The following is a 17,464-nucleotide window of genomic DNA, read 5'->3' as shown; positions in this document are numbered from 1 at the left end:
GTTCCGCTCTTACGCGTGACCCAATGGCCCAGGAATCTGGCCGCCGTTCTTGGAACTCCCGCCGGCTCGCTGACAGATTTCTTGGCTACGGACGGGACCCACCCACTAAAGTCTTCACTGCCGCTAGAGCCTCGGTCGCGCAAGAACAACTATGACAATTTCATATAGTGTCCCCTCTATCCTCAGCTACAAGGATGATCGGACATACAGCCACATACATTATTGATAATCGAGATGCTACATTCTCGCATTACATGAGGGTAAATATCATCGAATTGCGAGGGATGTCAACTGCAGGAAAACATTTGGCAACACGCTGCGTTCCATAATCAAAGAATCTCCGCAAATGCTCTGCCACTAAATAGTGGACACAATGAGAAAGCAAAAACTTACAGAAGAGTTTCTTAAATTATTATGGCGTTTCAGCTGGCTGCTGTGGCCGAGCGTTCAAGGCGCTTCAGTCTGGAACCGCGCTGCTCTTACGGTCGCAGGTTCGAATCCTGCCTCGGGCATGGATGTGTGTGATGTCCTTAGGTTAGTTTGGTTTAAATAGTTCTAAGTCTAGGGAACTGATGAACGTAGATGTAAAGTCCCATATTGCTTAGAACCATATAGCGTTTCATGGGAGTGATAAAGTTGAGTGAGAGGAAATGGAAGACGGAAATCAAGGAAAAATTGATCAAAAGACAACAACTTTTCTTTAATCGAGAAATTACATGTTGTAATACGTCTCTGTACTGGTGTTGTGAAGTACAGTTTTGTGCGTATATGACGTGCATTTTCCTTGTATTAAACTGAAGGGTCCTTGTAAAATGGTCCTTGGATAAATGTATTACTGATAAAAAGAATCGTGTAGTGCATGGTTTAAACTTTACTGGCAGTTGCCGCTCACCTGCACGAGAAGTATTCAAGAAGTTCAAAGTATCATTTCGAAGAAGCAAAAATGAGAGAGAGAGAGAGAGAGAGAGAGAGAGAGGGAGAGAAAGAGGGAGAGAGAGAGAAATAAGCTGTGACGGTGATTCTTTGCGAAGGGTTTAGTTCTTCTCTAGTATTCAACCTTCAATGAAAGGCAAAAAAAAAAAAAAAAAAAAAAAAAAAAAAAAAAAGTGTTCAAATGGCTCTGAGCACTATGGGACTTAACTTCTGAGGTCATCAGTCCCCTAGAACTTAGAACTACTTAAACCTAGCTAACCTAAGGACATCACACACATCCATGCCCACGGCAGGATTCGAACATGCGACGGTAGCGGTCGCGCGGTTCCAGACTGTAGCGCCTAGAACCGCTCGGCCACTCCGGCTGGCTCAATGAAATACATTTTATCAACGACAGATGACTTAAAGGGGACCTTGATTACAGAAATCTGCATTCTGGCTGCTCGGTAAACGTTCCACCACGAAAATTAAAGGGGAGGTCAGTGGACCTGACGGGGTACCAGCAAGATTCTACCCAGAGTATGGGAAAGAACTTGTCCCTCTTCTAGCAGCCGTGTACGGTAAGCCTTACCGAACGAGGTGGCACAGTGGTTAGCACACTGGACTCGCATTCGGGAGGACGAGAGTTCAAATCTGCCTCTGGCCGTTCTGATTTAGTTTTTCCGTTGAAAGGGTACAGTACCGACCGACACTTAAAACAGGTACAACATTCTTCGTTATTCTTGTCAGAACAACATATTTTTTGTAATAATAACTCAATTTCACTTAATACACCGAAGCCGGATGCCAGTGTAGGAAAGAAGGACAGTTTATTTATTTAATTGATCACATGTGCACTCCCACAAAATAAATCCCTACATCCAGTTTGGTGAGATCTGTGAAATGAATGAATGTATGGTCGTCTGCTAACCGGAGATAGTGAATATGCAATATCTGATCGTCTTTGAGACGGTCCTTTGGTGGAACCAAAGAAATGAAATTTACCTGAACTTTGAGGACCTGAAATGTGGCTGACCAATACGGTAGCATGGTGCTCCCCCACCTCGGCGGAGGTGCGAGATGATCTGAAGAACGGCCATGTTTCAGCACTCTGGCGCTGGATCTTGTGGTGGTAAGATCTGTCTTAGGTGTGCTCCGTAGAGACAAAAGAGTGGAGAGAATGGTATGCATGTGAAATACTTAAGGGTAGTTTGGAATAATTGTTTCTCTATTTCAGGAACTTTTGGGGGGAGAATTAAATGACAGGCAGGTAATATTATGGGGATCGTAGTAATCTTCAGAAGTGACCAACGGTCACAATGAAACCACGTGTAGCAATAAGTTGAAATACTTGCGAGTGCTAGTACTAAGTTGAAATACATACGAGTGCTAAAGGTAAGCTGAATTACTGGCGTGTGTAATATGAGTTTGAAATATTTAAGAAATGGCGTGTGCAGGACTTGAAATTAGAGACGAGCACTTCCACGTGGTGAGTACTGCATGAGCCTCAATCTGTCTATGAGACAAAGGATAAAGAGAAGTACTCGTCCAAGGTATCAGTTGAGGACTCGCGTGTGTGACGAATATGTTCTTAATATTACTTTGCGTGTTATGTTTCCGTGTGACGCTTGATTCAAACTCTAATACTCTGAGAGAGAAGCAAGGCGAGTCAGCCGTTTATGCAGCAACGCCACTCGGCTTGCATTGCACGGGAAGACGTGCATATATCCTCCAGAGTTCGTAGTAGGAAAGAAAAGTCACGAAGTGGGGCAGTGTCGTATGAAACTGGGATGAATACTAATTGAAGTGGGAAAGCTGAAAGTGAAGTGATTCTAACGTTGAGACTATTCTTTGTGATGTCTTCTGTGTTGCCAGTGTGATGTATTTCATGTAATTTAAGTATGTGTGGTTTGCATGGGAGAGTAGTAAGATACGTTCAGAGGCAGTGGGTTCTGCAAGTTCCTTTTTGTACTGCTCGGTCTGGAGTAAATTTTCTTGATGATGGGTGTGAGAGTCAAAATGGTTCAAATGGCTCCGAGCACTATGGGACTTAACATCTATGGTCATCAGTCCCCTAGAACTTAGAACTACTTAAACCTAACTAACCTAAGGACAGCACACAACACCCAGCCATCACGAGGCAGAGAAAATCCCTGACCCCACCGGGAATCGAACCCGGGAACCCGGGCGTGGGAAGCGAGAACGCTACCGCACGACCACGAGATGCGGGCGTGTGATGGTCTAAGTGTGAGATATAGCAAAAGATCCACCATCCTATCCAGAAAGTGCACTGTAGCGTTAGATAATTACGAGACCATAAGATAGAGAATCACCAATGTAAAACCATGCCCACTGGGCGGAGTTTCTCATGTGTAATTGTTGTATAAAATGTAATGGTGTGTTTAGGTTACCTTTGAATCATAATAAAATTTATTGGAATAAAAAAGATGGTGAAAATAAAAAGAATGGTGGCCTTGTTATTCGAATAGTGTGTAGTCATGATAACCAGGATTTATAATGTGTGCGCCATTCATGTTCAGCGCGAAGGCCACGTGTTGATAAAAGCCGTTGGGTAAGAAAGAAAATGTGGTATTGCCAGAGCGTAGTGAACAATCAGAGTTGTGTAAATTCCCAATAGTCAGATGTGCGTTATCCGTTTCCGTTGTGTAATATTGAAACAGGAGAATAATTTGTATCTTAATTGTGGGTACTAGAGCTCATAATCAGTCATTGATGTTAGTCGTGAAATAAGAATAAACCCACTCGCTTGGCAGACCACTCATCTTGCAGGCCTGATTGCTTGATGCCACAGTATGAGCAAGGCAAGTGGGTGCCTCTCACCGTGGTGTCCCTAAATTGCTTCAGACAAACGCCGGGATGTTTCCTTCGAAAGGGCGTGGCCGACTTCCTTCCCTAATCTGATGTGTCCGATGACCTCGCGGTTTGATCCCCTCCCCATAATCAACCAACCAACCAATGTAGTAGTATACTTATAAGAACATTTTTGTGCACATACTTGTACTGGTGCGTGCAATGTATCGACAGACGAATGTAGAAGAGTAACTGCGATATTAACTGTGCCAAACTTTAGTGGTTTCGGCGGAAAAATGCAGCTTATCCTGGTCAAATGAATATTTCAAGGCAGTTACGTAACAGCAACTGCAAACTATACTAGCACATAAAGGGAGAGTAGTCAAAATCTAAAATCACCCGAATGTTGCATTTGAGTGCCGGTGAATAAAGAAAACATGAAACCGAAGGTATCGTTTGATAATTATTGTTTTAAATTAGACGATATTCGTGATAAATTGTGTTTTTAAAGGTGATGCTAATATCTTAACAAAATGTAACTACAAAAAACTAAAACAGGAGTAACCACACCATGCGCTCATTTTTTGTGGACTGTCTGAGAGAGATTATGGAGGCAAAAATAGTGACCCTAAAAACAAACTATAGTCAAGAAGGCAGAGGATTGGTGGTATAAATCTACCCGGGTTCAGAGTTGTCTGGAAGATAATGGGGGCCACTTATGAGGTATTCTACCAAAACTTCATATTTTCATCGTTCGAAGTTAGCTTGCTTCTGACTTACGTGCGCTCTGTTTGTTAAATACAAGTGTTGTTCGGTGGGTCTGGATAGTGTGTATACGGATGTAAGACTCACACATGCAAGAGCTGTCCCTTTGCTGACCCTTAAAACTAATTGCTGTCACTTCCACAAGTCCGCACAATAAAGCTCTGCGACTATAAATGCAATCTCTTCCTGACGTTAATGGCTCTCCACTGCCTTCGAAACACCCGCACTTAAAATGTTCCCTTCGCATTTTATGGAGCCTTCGAGACGGAGTAATTCTTGACGACTTCATTTTCATAAAGTGGTTTTAGCCTCCACCGAATTTGTTGCGAGGAGAAAAAAAAGTTTTCGCAAATCCATTTACAGCCCACTGTAAAATCCCATCAGAATGAGCAGCATATGCTGGACCAATAGAGCCCTTCAGTAACATCTGTTGCCCTGCTGTTAGAGCAGGTACATACCGATCTTCGTGGACGAAATCCTCTCAATATCGTATGAGAGTAGACCGATGATTGTGATGAAAACATTTCAAAGAGTAGGCGCTTCATCTTTGAAAGGATCAGCTGTACTTTGTTGAGGCTGTATTCGAAATTTCGAAAGTGAAAGTTACTTCCTGAAATTTGTATATATGATAATGTTTGTAAATTACTGCCCTGAGTTGTACTGAAATTAATCTTTTCTTACAGGGGAATCATTTAAATTTATATAATTTAGACCTTAATGTGACCTGAACTTGGCACTGAACTTATTTTTTGAAAACAATTAACTTCAACTAGAACTTATAGATAGAATTATATCCTGAGACTGATAACCGTTTTTTTGTTGGACTTGAGATTATGAGCAAAGGATTTTGCCTGTGCTCTCGTTAGTCAACATTATATAACTGAAGCTGAATTTAATCACTTGATGATTGGCGTACGTCCGAAACCGATAGTGTTTTAAATAAGTCGTCTGCAGTTGGTAGCGGATTTTCTTAAACATTACCTTATAAGGGAACACTCATGAAGTTCAACAGGAAATCTGCAACCACTTTTTACTTACTCAAAGTTGGTATTATAATTCTAGTTTCTACTTCTTTTTCCATATTCGTCCCTTTTCACTCTCCAGATCGTGACTGCCACTTCGTAACGCTCGTCCAGAAAGACACACCATGCGGTATTCGTAGTGATCAGACGAATGTGTTTTTGTACGGACGAACAATATGAAGCAGTCGCTGCTTTCGTTGAGCTCTTACTGCTTCAAATAAACTCTACCCAAATTGTCTTTCAGACGGCTCTGACTAAAGAATTCGCCTTTCTTGTTCACAGGTATCAATCCCCGACCAAACGACAAACACCTGAAGGACGGTTCACCTCTGAACGGACTGGACAAGAGGTAAGTAGCGCTGTAAACTTTCCAAGATGCTACTCCAGGCGGGTGTAAAAATGAATGGTCGCAGCGGAAAATAATAAACGCTAAAATGAAGATTTTGCCCTGTCTGACTACCCCCTGAAGCAGATCTTAGGATCTCATAATGCTCTTTTTCTTACATATAAATTACAATCTAAACATAAATGAATGATCAACGCAACTAATACTACTAAATGATAAACGTTGTTGTTCAATATATATTTATTATAGATTAAAATAAAACCTTTAAGTACAATTGTCTATATTTCCTAACCAAAAATTATTAATCAATTGCCCAACTCTCCCCCTTATTATGACTGCGCGGTCTAATATCACTAACGCGAAATGACAGACATCATCTACGTACTAAACACTAGAAGACACTACTTTCAAAGATGATCTATGGTAGTGTGGAACCTCAGTGGAAATAAACGAACGTGATCACAGCTGTTTTGCTTTACAGCCTTTGTAAGCCGAAGTAATTTGCGATATCACCGTATGTACTGCGTCTGGTGCGTGAAGTGATGGTTCTCGTACTCTTCTGCGGCGATGGAAGAACTCCAGCCACAAATAAACTCTTTCAAACACTAGGACGGCAGAAGGCGGTCCTCTGACTTATATACTCTAATACTGTCTTCTCCTCTCCTCTTCTGCAGGCGAGAAATGCGAACTCCCAGCCACAAGGATGGAGTTCAGATAACGTCTCAACGTAAGTATAGGCAGAAGAAGTGCTCTCAATTACTGAATGCTTCATACTCAACGACATTTTCCAACCCGGAGGCTAAGTCCACAATCATATAGGTTCGCAACAGTACAGTGCCTAACTTTTCTAACAATAAACTCTCCTGAGAGCAAAGACAGCAAGTCCGTCTGTACCAACAAAGCTGATACCGAGCGACCGTCACACACGAGTGCTCGCAACGGAAGACCACATCTCTCCACTGCTGGCTTCCCAGCAAGGTTCGGCTCCCCACCCTCGTAATCCCGAAAATGAATCATATTCCCGAAACCAGGAAATATTCTCCCTCTCTACAGATTCTTCCGAACACCGACCAACCATATATTAGTCTTTTGTCGTCCAGCGCGGAAAGTTTGCGAGGAAAACCTATAGTCGTACAATGGTACTCTTCTGAGTAAAAATCCTTGGAAATAACCCAGCCTGCGTGGTTTCCGAGGTGCCGCTTCTTCGTTCCTCTCACCCGCGTCCAAGATTTGCAGAGTTTCCGGTTATTCTTCCGGTCCTGCTACAATAGCGGCCGGCCGTCACCCTATTGTGCTCCAGAGTTTAGGTGCCACGACGTCAGTCTAGCTACTTCTTGTGTTTACGCTGGACCAACACCTGTGTAGGCCTTCCACCCAGAGCTTGAGTACTGCCTGCCGTTTCATCTTCACTGGCGTTCCAACCTCTGCTAGTATAGGCAACCATTCGTTACGCCGTTCTGTTAATAAAGACACTCCGTCACCTTTCATGCAATAAGCGTTAACAATTATTTACAAGGCTCAAATGGCTCTGAGCACTATGGGACTTAACATCTGAGGTCATCAGTCCCCTAGAATTTAGAACTACTTAAACCTAACTGACCTAAGGACATCACACACTTCCATGCCCGAGGCAGGATTCGAACCTGCGACCGTAGCGGCCCGCAGTTCCAGACTGAAGCGCCTAGAACCGCTCGGTCACACCGTCCGGCTACAAGGCGTTCGTGACAATGTCATTCTCCTTTAAATATTCATATATACGATGTACAACCTATCAAATGATACCTAATTCTAGTTGTAGTTCACGGCAAAGTATGTGGATGAGTGTTTGTATGGTGCCAAATTATAGCCACCCTACAACGTTATAGAAAACGCCATCCAGCATGTGCGTGTTCTGTTCTGCGAGGCGCCGGGACAGGAGCGCGCTGTTGCTTCCGAGACGGGCTGTGGACCGTGTGGGAGGAAAGGCGAGTGATGAAACAGGCGCCCGCGACGCTCCATACAGAAACGGGAATGCGCCGCCAAAACAAAGTCGTCAAAGCGTCACATTCTTCAGCCCGGTGGCGTTTACGGCCCATTTCGCTACAAACAGTTTCGGCGTGTTCTACAGTCAGCATAAACGTGGCCCCCAACACATTGCCCGTTGTTTAACACGGCTCAGGTGGTTCACCGCTGCAACCTCTGTCACGCGCTCTGTCGGTCATTCCTCACAAGGGAACCTCCCCATCGCACCCCCCTCAGATTTGGTTTAAGTTGGCGCAGTGGATAGGCCTTGAAAAACTGAACACAGATCAATCGAGAAAACAGGAAGAAGTTGTGTGGAACTATGAAAAAAGTAAGCAAAATATACAAACTGAGTAGTCGATGAGCAAGATAGGCAACATCAAGGAGAGCATGGGCTCAGGAGCGCCGTGGTCCCGTGGTTAGCGTGAGCAGCTGTGGAATGAGAGGTCCTTGGTTCAAGTCTTCCCTCGTGTGAAAAGTTTACTTTTTTCATTTTCGCAAAGTTATGATCTGTCCGTTCGTTCATTGACGTCTCTGTTCACTGTAATAAATTTAGTGTCTCTTTTTTGCGACCGCACAGCAAAACCGTGCGATTAGCAGACGAAAGGACGTGCCTTTCCAATGGGAACCCAAAACATTTGATCGCAAGGTCATAGGTCAACCGATTCCTTCACAGAAAAACACGTCTGATATATTCTATACGACACTGGTGACGGCATGTGCGTCACATGACAGGAATATGTTGTCGACCCACCTAACATGTACACTTGGCGAATGGGTAAAAAGATTCTTCTACCTTGCCCGATTTAGGTTTTCTTGTGGATGTGATAATCACTCCCAAAAAGCAATGAAAACATAAGAGTTTGTCAGATAATAATCGTCTGAAAATAAAAAATTAAAATTTTCGCTCGAGGAAAGACTTGAACCAAGGACCTCCAGTTCTACAGTTGCTCACGCAAACCACGAGACCACGGCGCTCCTGACCTCACTTCATCATTGATGTTGCTTATCTTGCGCATCGACTACTCAGTTTGTATATTTTCTTATTTTTTTCATAGTTCCACACAACTTCTTCCTGTTTCCTCGATTGATCTGTGTTCAGTTTTTCAAGGCCTATCCACTGTGCCAACTTATAACTAAATCTGAGGGGGGTGCGATGGGAAGGTTCCCTTGTCAGTCTACTTCGGAGTATTCTGGGAAAATCCGTCCGCTGCAAAGGCGAATGCGTTCTCAGAGACCAGGGAACGAGGTGTCGCATTGGTTGAAACTCTGGACTCGAATTCTGGGTGAACGCTCTTCAAAATCCCGTCACCACACAGCCTATAGTTAATTGAAGCTCGCTTGGTAGGCTTAACATCTAATCTGAATGTTTTGACTAGGTCTCACACGATGATTTACGGCATTCCAGGACGTATTATCCGTGTGATTCACTAGATTCCGGTGGGGAGGCGGTTTCCTGTGGGATGCGTCAGTCACTTAAGTGTGAGCAACAATGCTGTGGCAGTGGTACCACAAGGGTCTGGTCTGTGTACTGTATTCTACATGCATCACACTAATGGTGTGGTTTACTTGCCTGCCATGGGACGACACGGTCGTGTTTAAAAACCTTTGAAACTCTAACTTTACAGGTATAAAATTCCAAGAACATCTAGGCATATCTAGATACTTGACGAAAAGACTTCAAATCAAAATTACTCCTCTAAAAATGCTACAACTATCTTCGTTTCCAAATCGTCTCGTCCCCATTTTCCTCAGCAACTGTTCATCACGGACGCAGCTTGGAATGAAGCCAGTCTGCGATTTGTTTAGGCTTTCAGGGATATAGCAGTTTAGCTTCTCGCGAGCAGTGTGGAGTCAAGTTTGTGAAAACTTCTACTTGACGTACCCAGCCCTTAACGGTGGTCGATTATCCGAAAAATTAAGTGCCTTCTATAGGCAAATAATTATTAACACTCTACTCAACGGATACATGATGTGGTCCATGGTAGCACACGCATGTATATTAAAGGTGTGCGCTACAGCCGAAGCCGTTCGAGACACACCCAACAGGTGCGTAAAGTATGTTTTAGTCGAGTCTCACATCTGTGTTTTTATTCAACCCAAATGTGTCTTAAATTACCTCCCCTTCCCCCATGACATGATTCATTCGTTACCTGCACAATAAGACGACTGTTAAGATACAAGATACACTTTGCCATTCATAAGAAATTTCAGAATGTAACATTCTGCATTCACATATCGCATAGCTATACTAACAGTCTGATGTAAGTTCGTATGCTTTCGCAGGCTGAGTCAGTTTTCATAAAGTTCTTCAGAGTTTCAGGCTACATCATATCGCAAATCATTGAATCTTCATCACAAAGTACTGTCGTGTCAAAGCAACCTTAACTATCAACGTTATAAGCTGAACACTTTACAAACCGACACCATAATTAGAACTACAGTGCAGCAGCCCCTATGTTCATGAGAGAAAGTACGTTCGAGCAGAGAATCTAAACTGTATCACTCCGCCGGAGGTTTTCTCAAGCATGCGATGCTTGCGGTGCCCTCTAAGGATGACTCACAGAACACGGACTTAGCCACTACTTTATACTGTAAAAGTAGGCTATTAGCTCACTTTCGTGTGATACGAGGTGGTAGCTGAAAGTTCCCGAAATTTATTAATTAAAATTAGTACGTTGTATGTTAATCTTTTTCTGTACCATCACCTTCAGCGTAGTCCCCTTGGGAGCAAACTCATCAACCCCACAGTTTCTGACACATTTGAAAGATATGTCTGTTAAATCGTTTCTTACCCTCTGCAGGCAGTTCCGCTTGAATCTCCATTGCATCAAACCTTTGCACTATCAATTTGATGTAATTTAGGGGAAGAGGAAGAAATCTCACGGAGCAAGGGAGGGCGAATACGGGGGATGGGGCAACCACTGTCATCTTTTTTAACTCGTAGTATAAAATTCCCATGTAATGTTGGCCGTTTACGGTCGTCCAATGTCACAGTGGCGTATTCAATCGTTCATGAGGCGCTACTGTGGACGTTTCCTCCCCATATCGTCCCTCAAAAGTCTTAGAACATCTTTGTTTTCCAGCTGACTAGAAGCAACGAACTCTCAATGAAAAATGTCATCAATTTAAAAAACAAAAAGCCAAAAGGGCTTAGTATGACGTGTCGAGCTCTATTTGGTCGAAGTGAAGGAATAGTCTTCCGTTGCGACGATTATTATTTGCCCGCATCTCGTGGTCGTGCGGTAGCGTTCTCGCTTCCCACGCCCGGGTTCCCGGGTTCGATTCCCGGCAGGGTCAGGGATTCTCTCTGCCTCGTGATGGCTGGGTGTTGTGTGATGTCCTTAGGTTAGTTAGGTTTAAGTAGTTCTAAGTTCTAGGGGACTGATGACCATAGATGTTAAGTCCCATAGTGCTCAGAGCCATTTTTTTTTATTATTATTTGGTTTCAAGATCATATGCATAACCTCAAGTTAGGACATCAGTGACAAACTTAGAAAGAAAGTTCTGATCATCTTGAACCTGTCAGTTAAGTTCCCTAAAGACCTGCACTCTGTTCTAATCGTCTTGAACCATTCGTGGCAGAAACTTCTTCTGACAGAGAACATTCACAGGTGGCCTATCATATTCCCATGGTGTTTAATAGGTCTTGGTTTGTCTGCCTAGGATCTAGCGGAAACTGTTCCCTCACTTCCTGAACATTTCATCGTGTGATGCCAGTTGACATGCGATAGCAATGGTCAACATCAGACGACATTCGCCCCACTTTCGGAAGGCTTATAGAGGTTGTAAGTCGTTGTTTGGCCCAAAACATTGCCTCCAAAAGCTTTCTTCAACATTTTGTACGTTCTTGCATCGGTTTTCCAAATTTCAAAACAAAAATTTATACAGACACTCTGCTCTTTCAAGTCGGCCATGGCAAAAGCGCAAACGTACGGAAGTATAATGTAAATATGCTGACAACTAAAGAAACAGCTCACAGCCACGTGCCACAGTTACTCAAAAATGATGTATGGAGAGACATCTCGTGGTATTTGGAAACCACCTCACCACCTCGTATTTTAGCTGCTCGAACGGTCCGACTTCATTTAACCAACAACGCTTATTTGTTGTCCTTATATCGCTAATGAAACTCGTCCATAGAGGAGTAGCTGATAAAACCTCCCCTTGATGTACCACACTAAATAAAGAAGGACTGATAATCACGGCCGGGCGGGTTGGCCGAGCGGTTCTAGGTGCTACAGTCTGGAACCGCGGGACCGCTACGGTCGCAGGTTCGAAACCTGCCTCGGGCATGGATGTGTGTGATGTCCTTAGGTTAGTTAGGTTTAAGTAGTTCTAAGCTATAGGGGACAGATGATCTCTGAAGTTAAGTCCCAAAGTGCTCAGAACCATTTGAACCATTTGAAAATCACGAAGTTCCTTAAAATCGGATAAGAATATATGATTAACAGAAGCTATACCTGTATCATTAGATTTTAAAGCTACCTAAAAATCTAAAGCTGTCCTTAACTATAAGATTAGTTTGAACAAATCGGTATTTTACTTAACTTGGCCTATAGGAGAAGGTATTCCTTTTCCTTCCCGTGGCCGGCCGCTGTGGCCGAGCGGTTCTAGGCGCTTCAGCCCGGAACCGCGCGACCGCTACGGTCGCAGGTTCGAATCCTGCCTCGGGCATGGATGTGTGTTATGTCCTTAGGTTAGTTAGGTTTAAGTAGTTCTAAGTTCTAGTGGACTGATGACCTCAGATGTTAAGTCCCATAGTGCTCAGAGCCATTTGAACCATTTTTTTGCCTTCCCGTAATCTTTGATTTATCCAGCTAATGACTACAAGGAGACCAACAGTTTAATGTGAATTCCGACTCCTTAGTGCATCTAAAGAAATACACATTAAAATAAAACTGAACAATGATTTAAGACATATAACAGCAATGGGATTACCGACCTTCGAAAGAGCTGTCTTACGTACTGTGACACGAAACTCATATGTCACTGAATGATATTCGATTTTTTTTTTTTTTTTTTTTTTTGCTCATTTCTTGGTTATTTTTGAGAAGAGTACAAGGCTTACTAACTTAGGTAGAAGGCTTCAAATTATGTTGTTAAAAACGAGTGGGCTCAGGTGTCTGTCTCGTGATCTAGCTTGACCACAGGAGTTCAGTCACAGAGGGAATAGAGAAGGCAAGTGGGTACTCAGGGCACTGCAATTCGCGTAAGTAGTCGCAGTAAACCCTTACTCCACATTTTGGATGCAGATGCGCTTTTCTGCTTTGAAGACAGCTGCAGGTCCCTGAGGTATAATTGTGCGTGACAGTTTCACCTCCCTGTACACAGATCTAAGAATGGGTCGCAGCAGCACTGCTTTCGTTGCCTTTCGCTCCAAATCTTCTTATACGAACATATGAATCTTGCCCGAAACTGTGGTTAAACACGGAGGTCCCGACTAATGCGTGGAACATGTCTCGCAGCCGATACCAAACACTAGCATGTTAAGATGCATTCTTAAAGCCAAGAATGGGAAATTTCTGCGAACTTCCACTGTATTTACGTAAATAAACCGAACATAACCACCTAATTTTCAACATCCTTCTGCAGCACCACACTCAAATGCTTAAATTCTCTTCTGTTCCGGTTTTCCCATTGTCCATGACTATCGAGCATACAACGCTGTGCTCCAAAGTACAAAATGGTTCAAATGGCTCTGAGCATTATGGGACTTAACATCTGAGGTCATCAGTCCCCTAGAACCTAACTAACCTAAGGACATCACACACATCCATGCCCAAGGCAGGATTCGAACCTGCGACCGTAGCGGACGCGCGGTTCCAGACTGAAGTGCTTATAACCGCTCGGTCACACCGGCCGGCTCCAAAGTACATTCTCAGAAATTTCTTCCTCAGAGTAAAGTCTATGTTTGATACTAGTAGACTTCTTTTGGCCAGGAATCTCACATTTTCCTGTGCTAATTTGCTCTTTATGTCTCTTTGCTTCTTCTGTAATGTATTATTTTGCTTACAAGGTAGCATAATTTCTTAAATTCATCCACTTTGTGATCACCAACTTTGATCATAAGTTTTTCGTTAATCTTATTTCTATAATTCCTCGTTACTGTCGTTTTTCTTCGATTTACTCTCACTTCACACTCTTTTCTCACTAGATTATTCATTCCATTCGTCAGACCCTGTAATTCTTTCTCGCTTTCGTTGAGAATAGCATTGTAATGAGAGAATCTGATCAATATATCCTTTCACCCCGATTTGTAAGTCCACTCTTGATCTCTTCTTTAATTACCGTCAGTTCTTTTTCGACGGTTAGATTGACCAGTAGAGGTGAAAGACCATCTTACCCTTTTTAATCTGAGCTTTCCTTCTTTATCTTACAATCTCATTGTTCGCCCTTGGTTCTTGGACAAGCACTACTCGTCTTTTCCTACAGCTTACTCCAAGTTGTGGCAGAATTTCGAACATCTTGCGCTATTTTAGTTTGTCTAACGCTTTCTTTACGTCGACAGAACTTATGAACGTCTCTAGGTATTTCTTAAGTCTTCCTTTCATTATCAAGTGTAACCTTCCCGAAAGCCAAACTGATTGTTACCTAACAAACCCTCAATTTTCTTTTTTATTTTTGTGTTTATTATTTCTGTTAGCAACTTGGATGCATGACTTGTTTAGTTGATTGTATGATACTTCTCGCACGTATCTGCTCTTCCCAACTTTAGGATTGTGTGAATGATATTTTTCGGAAAGTCTGGTGGTATGGTAGTCTCGCAGATTTTACACATCACCTCTGGGGTTTCAGAAAACGACTGAACGAAAACTTAACACATACAGACCATTGACGCATATCAGCGGATAGAGCATCTCTCCAAATTTTTAACTCGCATTATTGGTGCATAGTGGCCACCGTCTGTGATGCCGTCAATGTCAGCACATGCGTTCAGCCATTAAAGTCTCTGATACGAATCGCCTGGAAAGGCAAGACAGCAGCCTGCTTTGGATACCTTGTCAATGGGTTCCCTATGTGCAGTCGCGAAATAATTCGATGGAACAATACGGATGATTTGTTTGTTCTGAAACACATCCCTCTAGCCACTGCGCCTCAGCCCCCCAGGGGGCTCACCACTCTTTGGTGAGTTCGTGCTTGGCTATCACGGGGCCGCTGCCTTTGCAGCACCTTTTCCCTTCCGTGCTGCGTGTCTATCCTCCTACTATTCTTTTTCCCCTCCCTTGGGGAACATGTCTGGGATATTTTTGGGAATGTGTTCCAAATTTTCTGTAGCCTGACGTCACAACTGTCCCTTCACTGTATTTCTTTCTTTCTTCGTTTGATGTTCCTCTTTGTTTCTTCTTCCTCCCTGTGCGCTCCTGAAGGCCAGCCCATGCGTCTGACGCCTAAAACATGACTGAGTAACGCGTAATACCAAGCCTTGGGTCGACAGGTAGAGTTCGCACCAGCCCCTGATACAGGCCAGGCCCAGGGAGGGGTGACTGCCTGAGGTATGAACAATCGCCTAAGGCGGGTCAGTCCCCTCTGAGGAGGCCCCCAGTTGGAGGGAGAGTGCCTTCAGAGACGCTGGCAATCAAGGGGGATTTTCTCGCAATGAGCCAGCCACCAACTCAGTCTACGTCTACTAAACGCAAATGGAATGAAGCTAAAGATTCCAAGAAGACTCTTCCACCTGCACCTCAGTTTCTCACGGTTTCATGTACCAAAGAAGGTCAGTTCTTTGGTGTGGTTAATCCACTTATTATTCAGAAATATGTCGATGCAGTTGCCAGCCCCGTGAAATCCTGCTCTCGTTTACGCAATGGCACATTGCTTTTGGAGACTAATTGTGATTCTCGGGCACAACAACTGCCTGCAGCTTCGCTCCTCCATAGCCATCCTATTCGTGTCGAGGCCCATCGAAAACTGAATTCTTCATGTGGTGGAACTTACAACAGGCTGCTCAATAGTCTGACTGAGGGAGGAGAAATTTAAATTTACCTCTCTTATCAGGGCACCACTGCAGTCCATTTGGTGATGAAAAAGTTTCTTCATCCTTTGTGCCTACACAAACGCTTTTTTCACGTTTTATATAGTGCTTCCGTCAAAGATCAAAGCTGGCTCTGAAGTTATCATGGTCTGACTGTACTTTCCAAACCCAATGTCCTGCTACCAGTGTCAACATTACAACCACACTCGAATGTCCTGTTGAAATCCGGCCAAAATGTGTTACTTTGGCAGGGATGCTCACAAGGGCGATTGTCCACCCCCTCCCCGCTGTATCAACTGCAATGGTGACCATGCAGCCTCATCCCGAGAATGTCGCAGGCTGCTGATGACTGGACCGTCCAGGAGATCTGGGTGAAAGAAAAAGTGCCTTACCCCATCACTCGCAAATTGTTGGCTGGCTGAGAGCCCTGCATTTTACCATCTGGAAGTTACAGTACCATTCTCGCTACACCTCGTCCCATGAAGACATGGCCACACGGACTTGCCACCTCAAATTCGGCACCGCATTTGTAAAATTTCCCACTGTCGCGGTAGCATCCCCGTCTACTTCTCCTCCAGTTCTGCAACAAGCCACCAAATTTTCGCCTCCGGCTGCGAAATCACCTGCTACAAAACCGGCAGGCCGGAAAGAACAGATGAAATATTCCCGCAAATACTTTTTACGTCCCTTCAGCCAAAAAAACACCTGAGTAGTTATATGCCAACTGCAACAGCTCCAAGAAAACATACAAAGGCAAATGGTCTTCTCCTTCTCTGACTCGGAGATCCTCATCCATGGTGTCGCCACGTGATACCCTCACCTGGCTGACCTCTGTTTCGCCAGTGCTCACCACCAACTGCTTCTGTGCCCTGGAATCCACTGGGCAACCCAATGGGAATGCTGACACCTCTGTAGATCTCATGAAGCAGGATCCTCCGGCCTCTGCGCCCTGTAGCTGTGAGTATTCGAAGGCTGGCACTCAGCAGCCACTGAGGTGACAACTCCTAATTTTTTCCCTCCTCCTCTTTCCCCATCATGACTCTCCTCCAATGGAACGTTTGCAGCGTTAGCTCCAACAAGGAGGAATCACAGCTGCTCTTGGAATCACAGAGTCCACTTGTTTCCTTCCTCCAGGAAACAAAATCGCGTCCTCAAGACCACTTTGACGTCCCACATTTCTTTCCAGTCTGCTTTGACCTTTTCCCCTGAGGATGGTATTCCATCTCATGGAGAGGTCATGCTACTCATCTGGGATGATGTTCGCAGTCAAACCGTCTCACTGATCACCCAGCTGCAGTCTCTTGCAATCCGCTTTTTCCTTTCTCACTTCACCTTTTCTCTTCGTATCATCTACATTCCTCTGACATTTGGTGTCACCAGGGTGGATTTCCTGCAGCTTATTGGGCAACTCCCTCACCTCTTTTTGCTGGTTGGTGGTTTCAATGTGCACCATTCCCTTTGGGGCTCTTTGTGAACCTGTCCAAGAGATGCTGTCTAGGTTGATTTTCTCAATCAACTCAACCTTATCTGCCTTAACACTGGAGCGCCCACGTTCCCTTCAGACTCCACATGCACCTATTCCATTTGGACCTCTCATTCTGCACTGCCCAGCTTGCCCGTCATCTCGAGTGG

The 17,464-nt window shown here is 44.0% G+C and overlaps 1 protein-coding gene across 1 annotated transcript in view; it reads left to right on the top strand.

The window, feature by feature from the left end:
* LOC124615369 (ADAMTS-like protein 4) overlaps positions 1–17,464 on the top strand; it is a 732,241-nt gene that overhangs the window by 615,831 nt on the left and 98,946 nt on the right. Inside the window, exon 5 of the mRNA XM_047143191.1 lies at positions 5,793–5,859. Within this exon, the coding sequence (XP_046999147.1) occupies positions 5,793–5,859 (67 nt within the window). The remainder of the gene's footprint in view (positions 1–5,792; positions 5,860–17,464) is intronic.

The sequence above is a fragment of the Schistocerca americana genome, chromosome 5 (assembly GCF_021461395.2).
Source record: "Schistocerca americana isolate TAMUIC-IGC-003095 chromosome 5, iqSchAmer2.1, whole genome shotgun sequence".
Lineage (NCBI taxonomy): Eukaryota > Metazoa > Arthropoda > Insecta > Orthoptera > Acrididae > Schistocerca > Schistocerca americana.
This window is presented reverse-complemented; position numbering and strand designations above follow the sequence as displayed.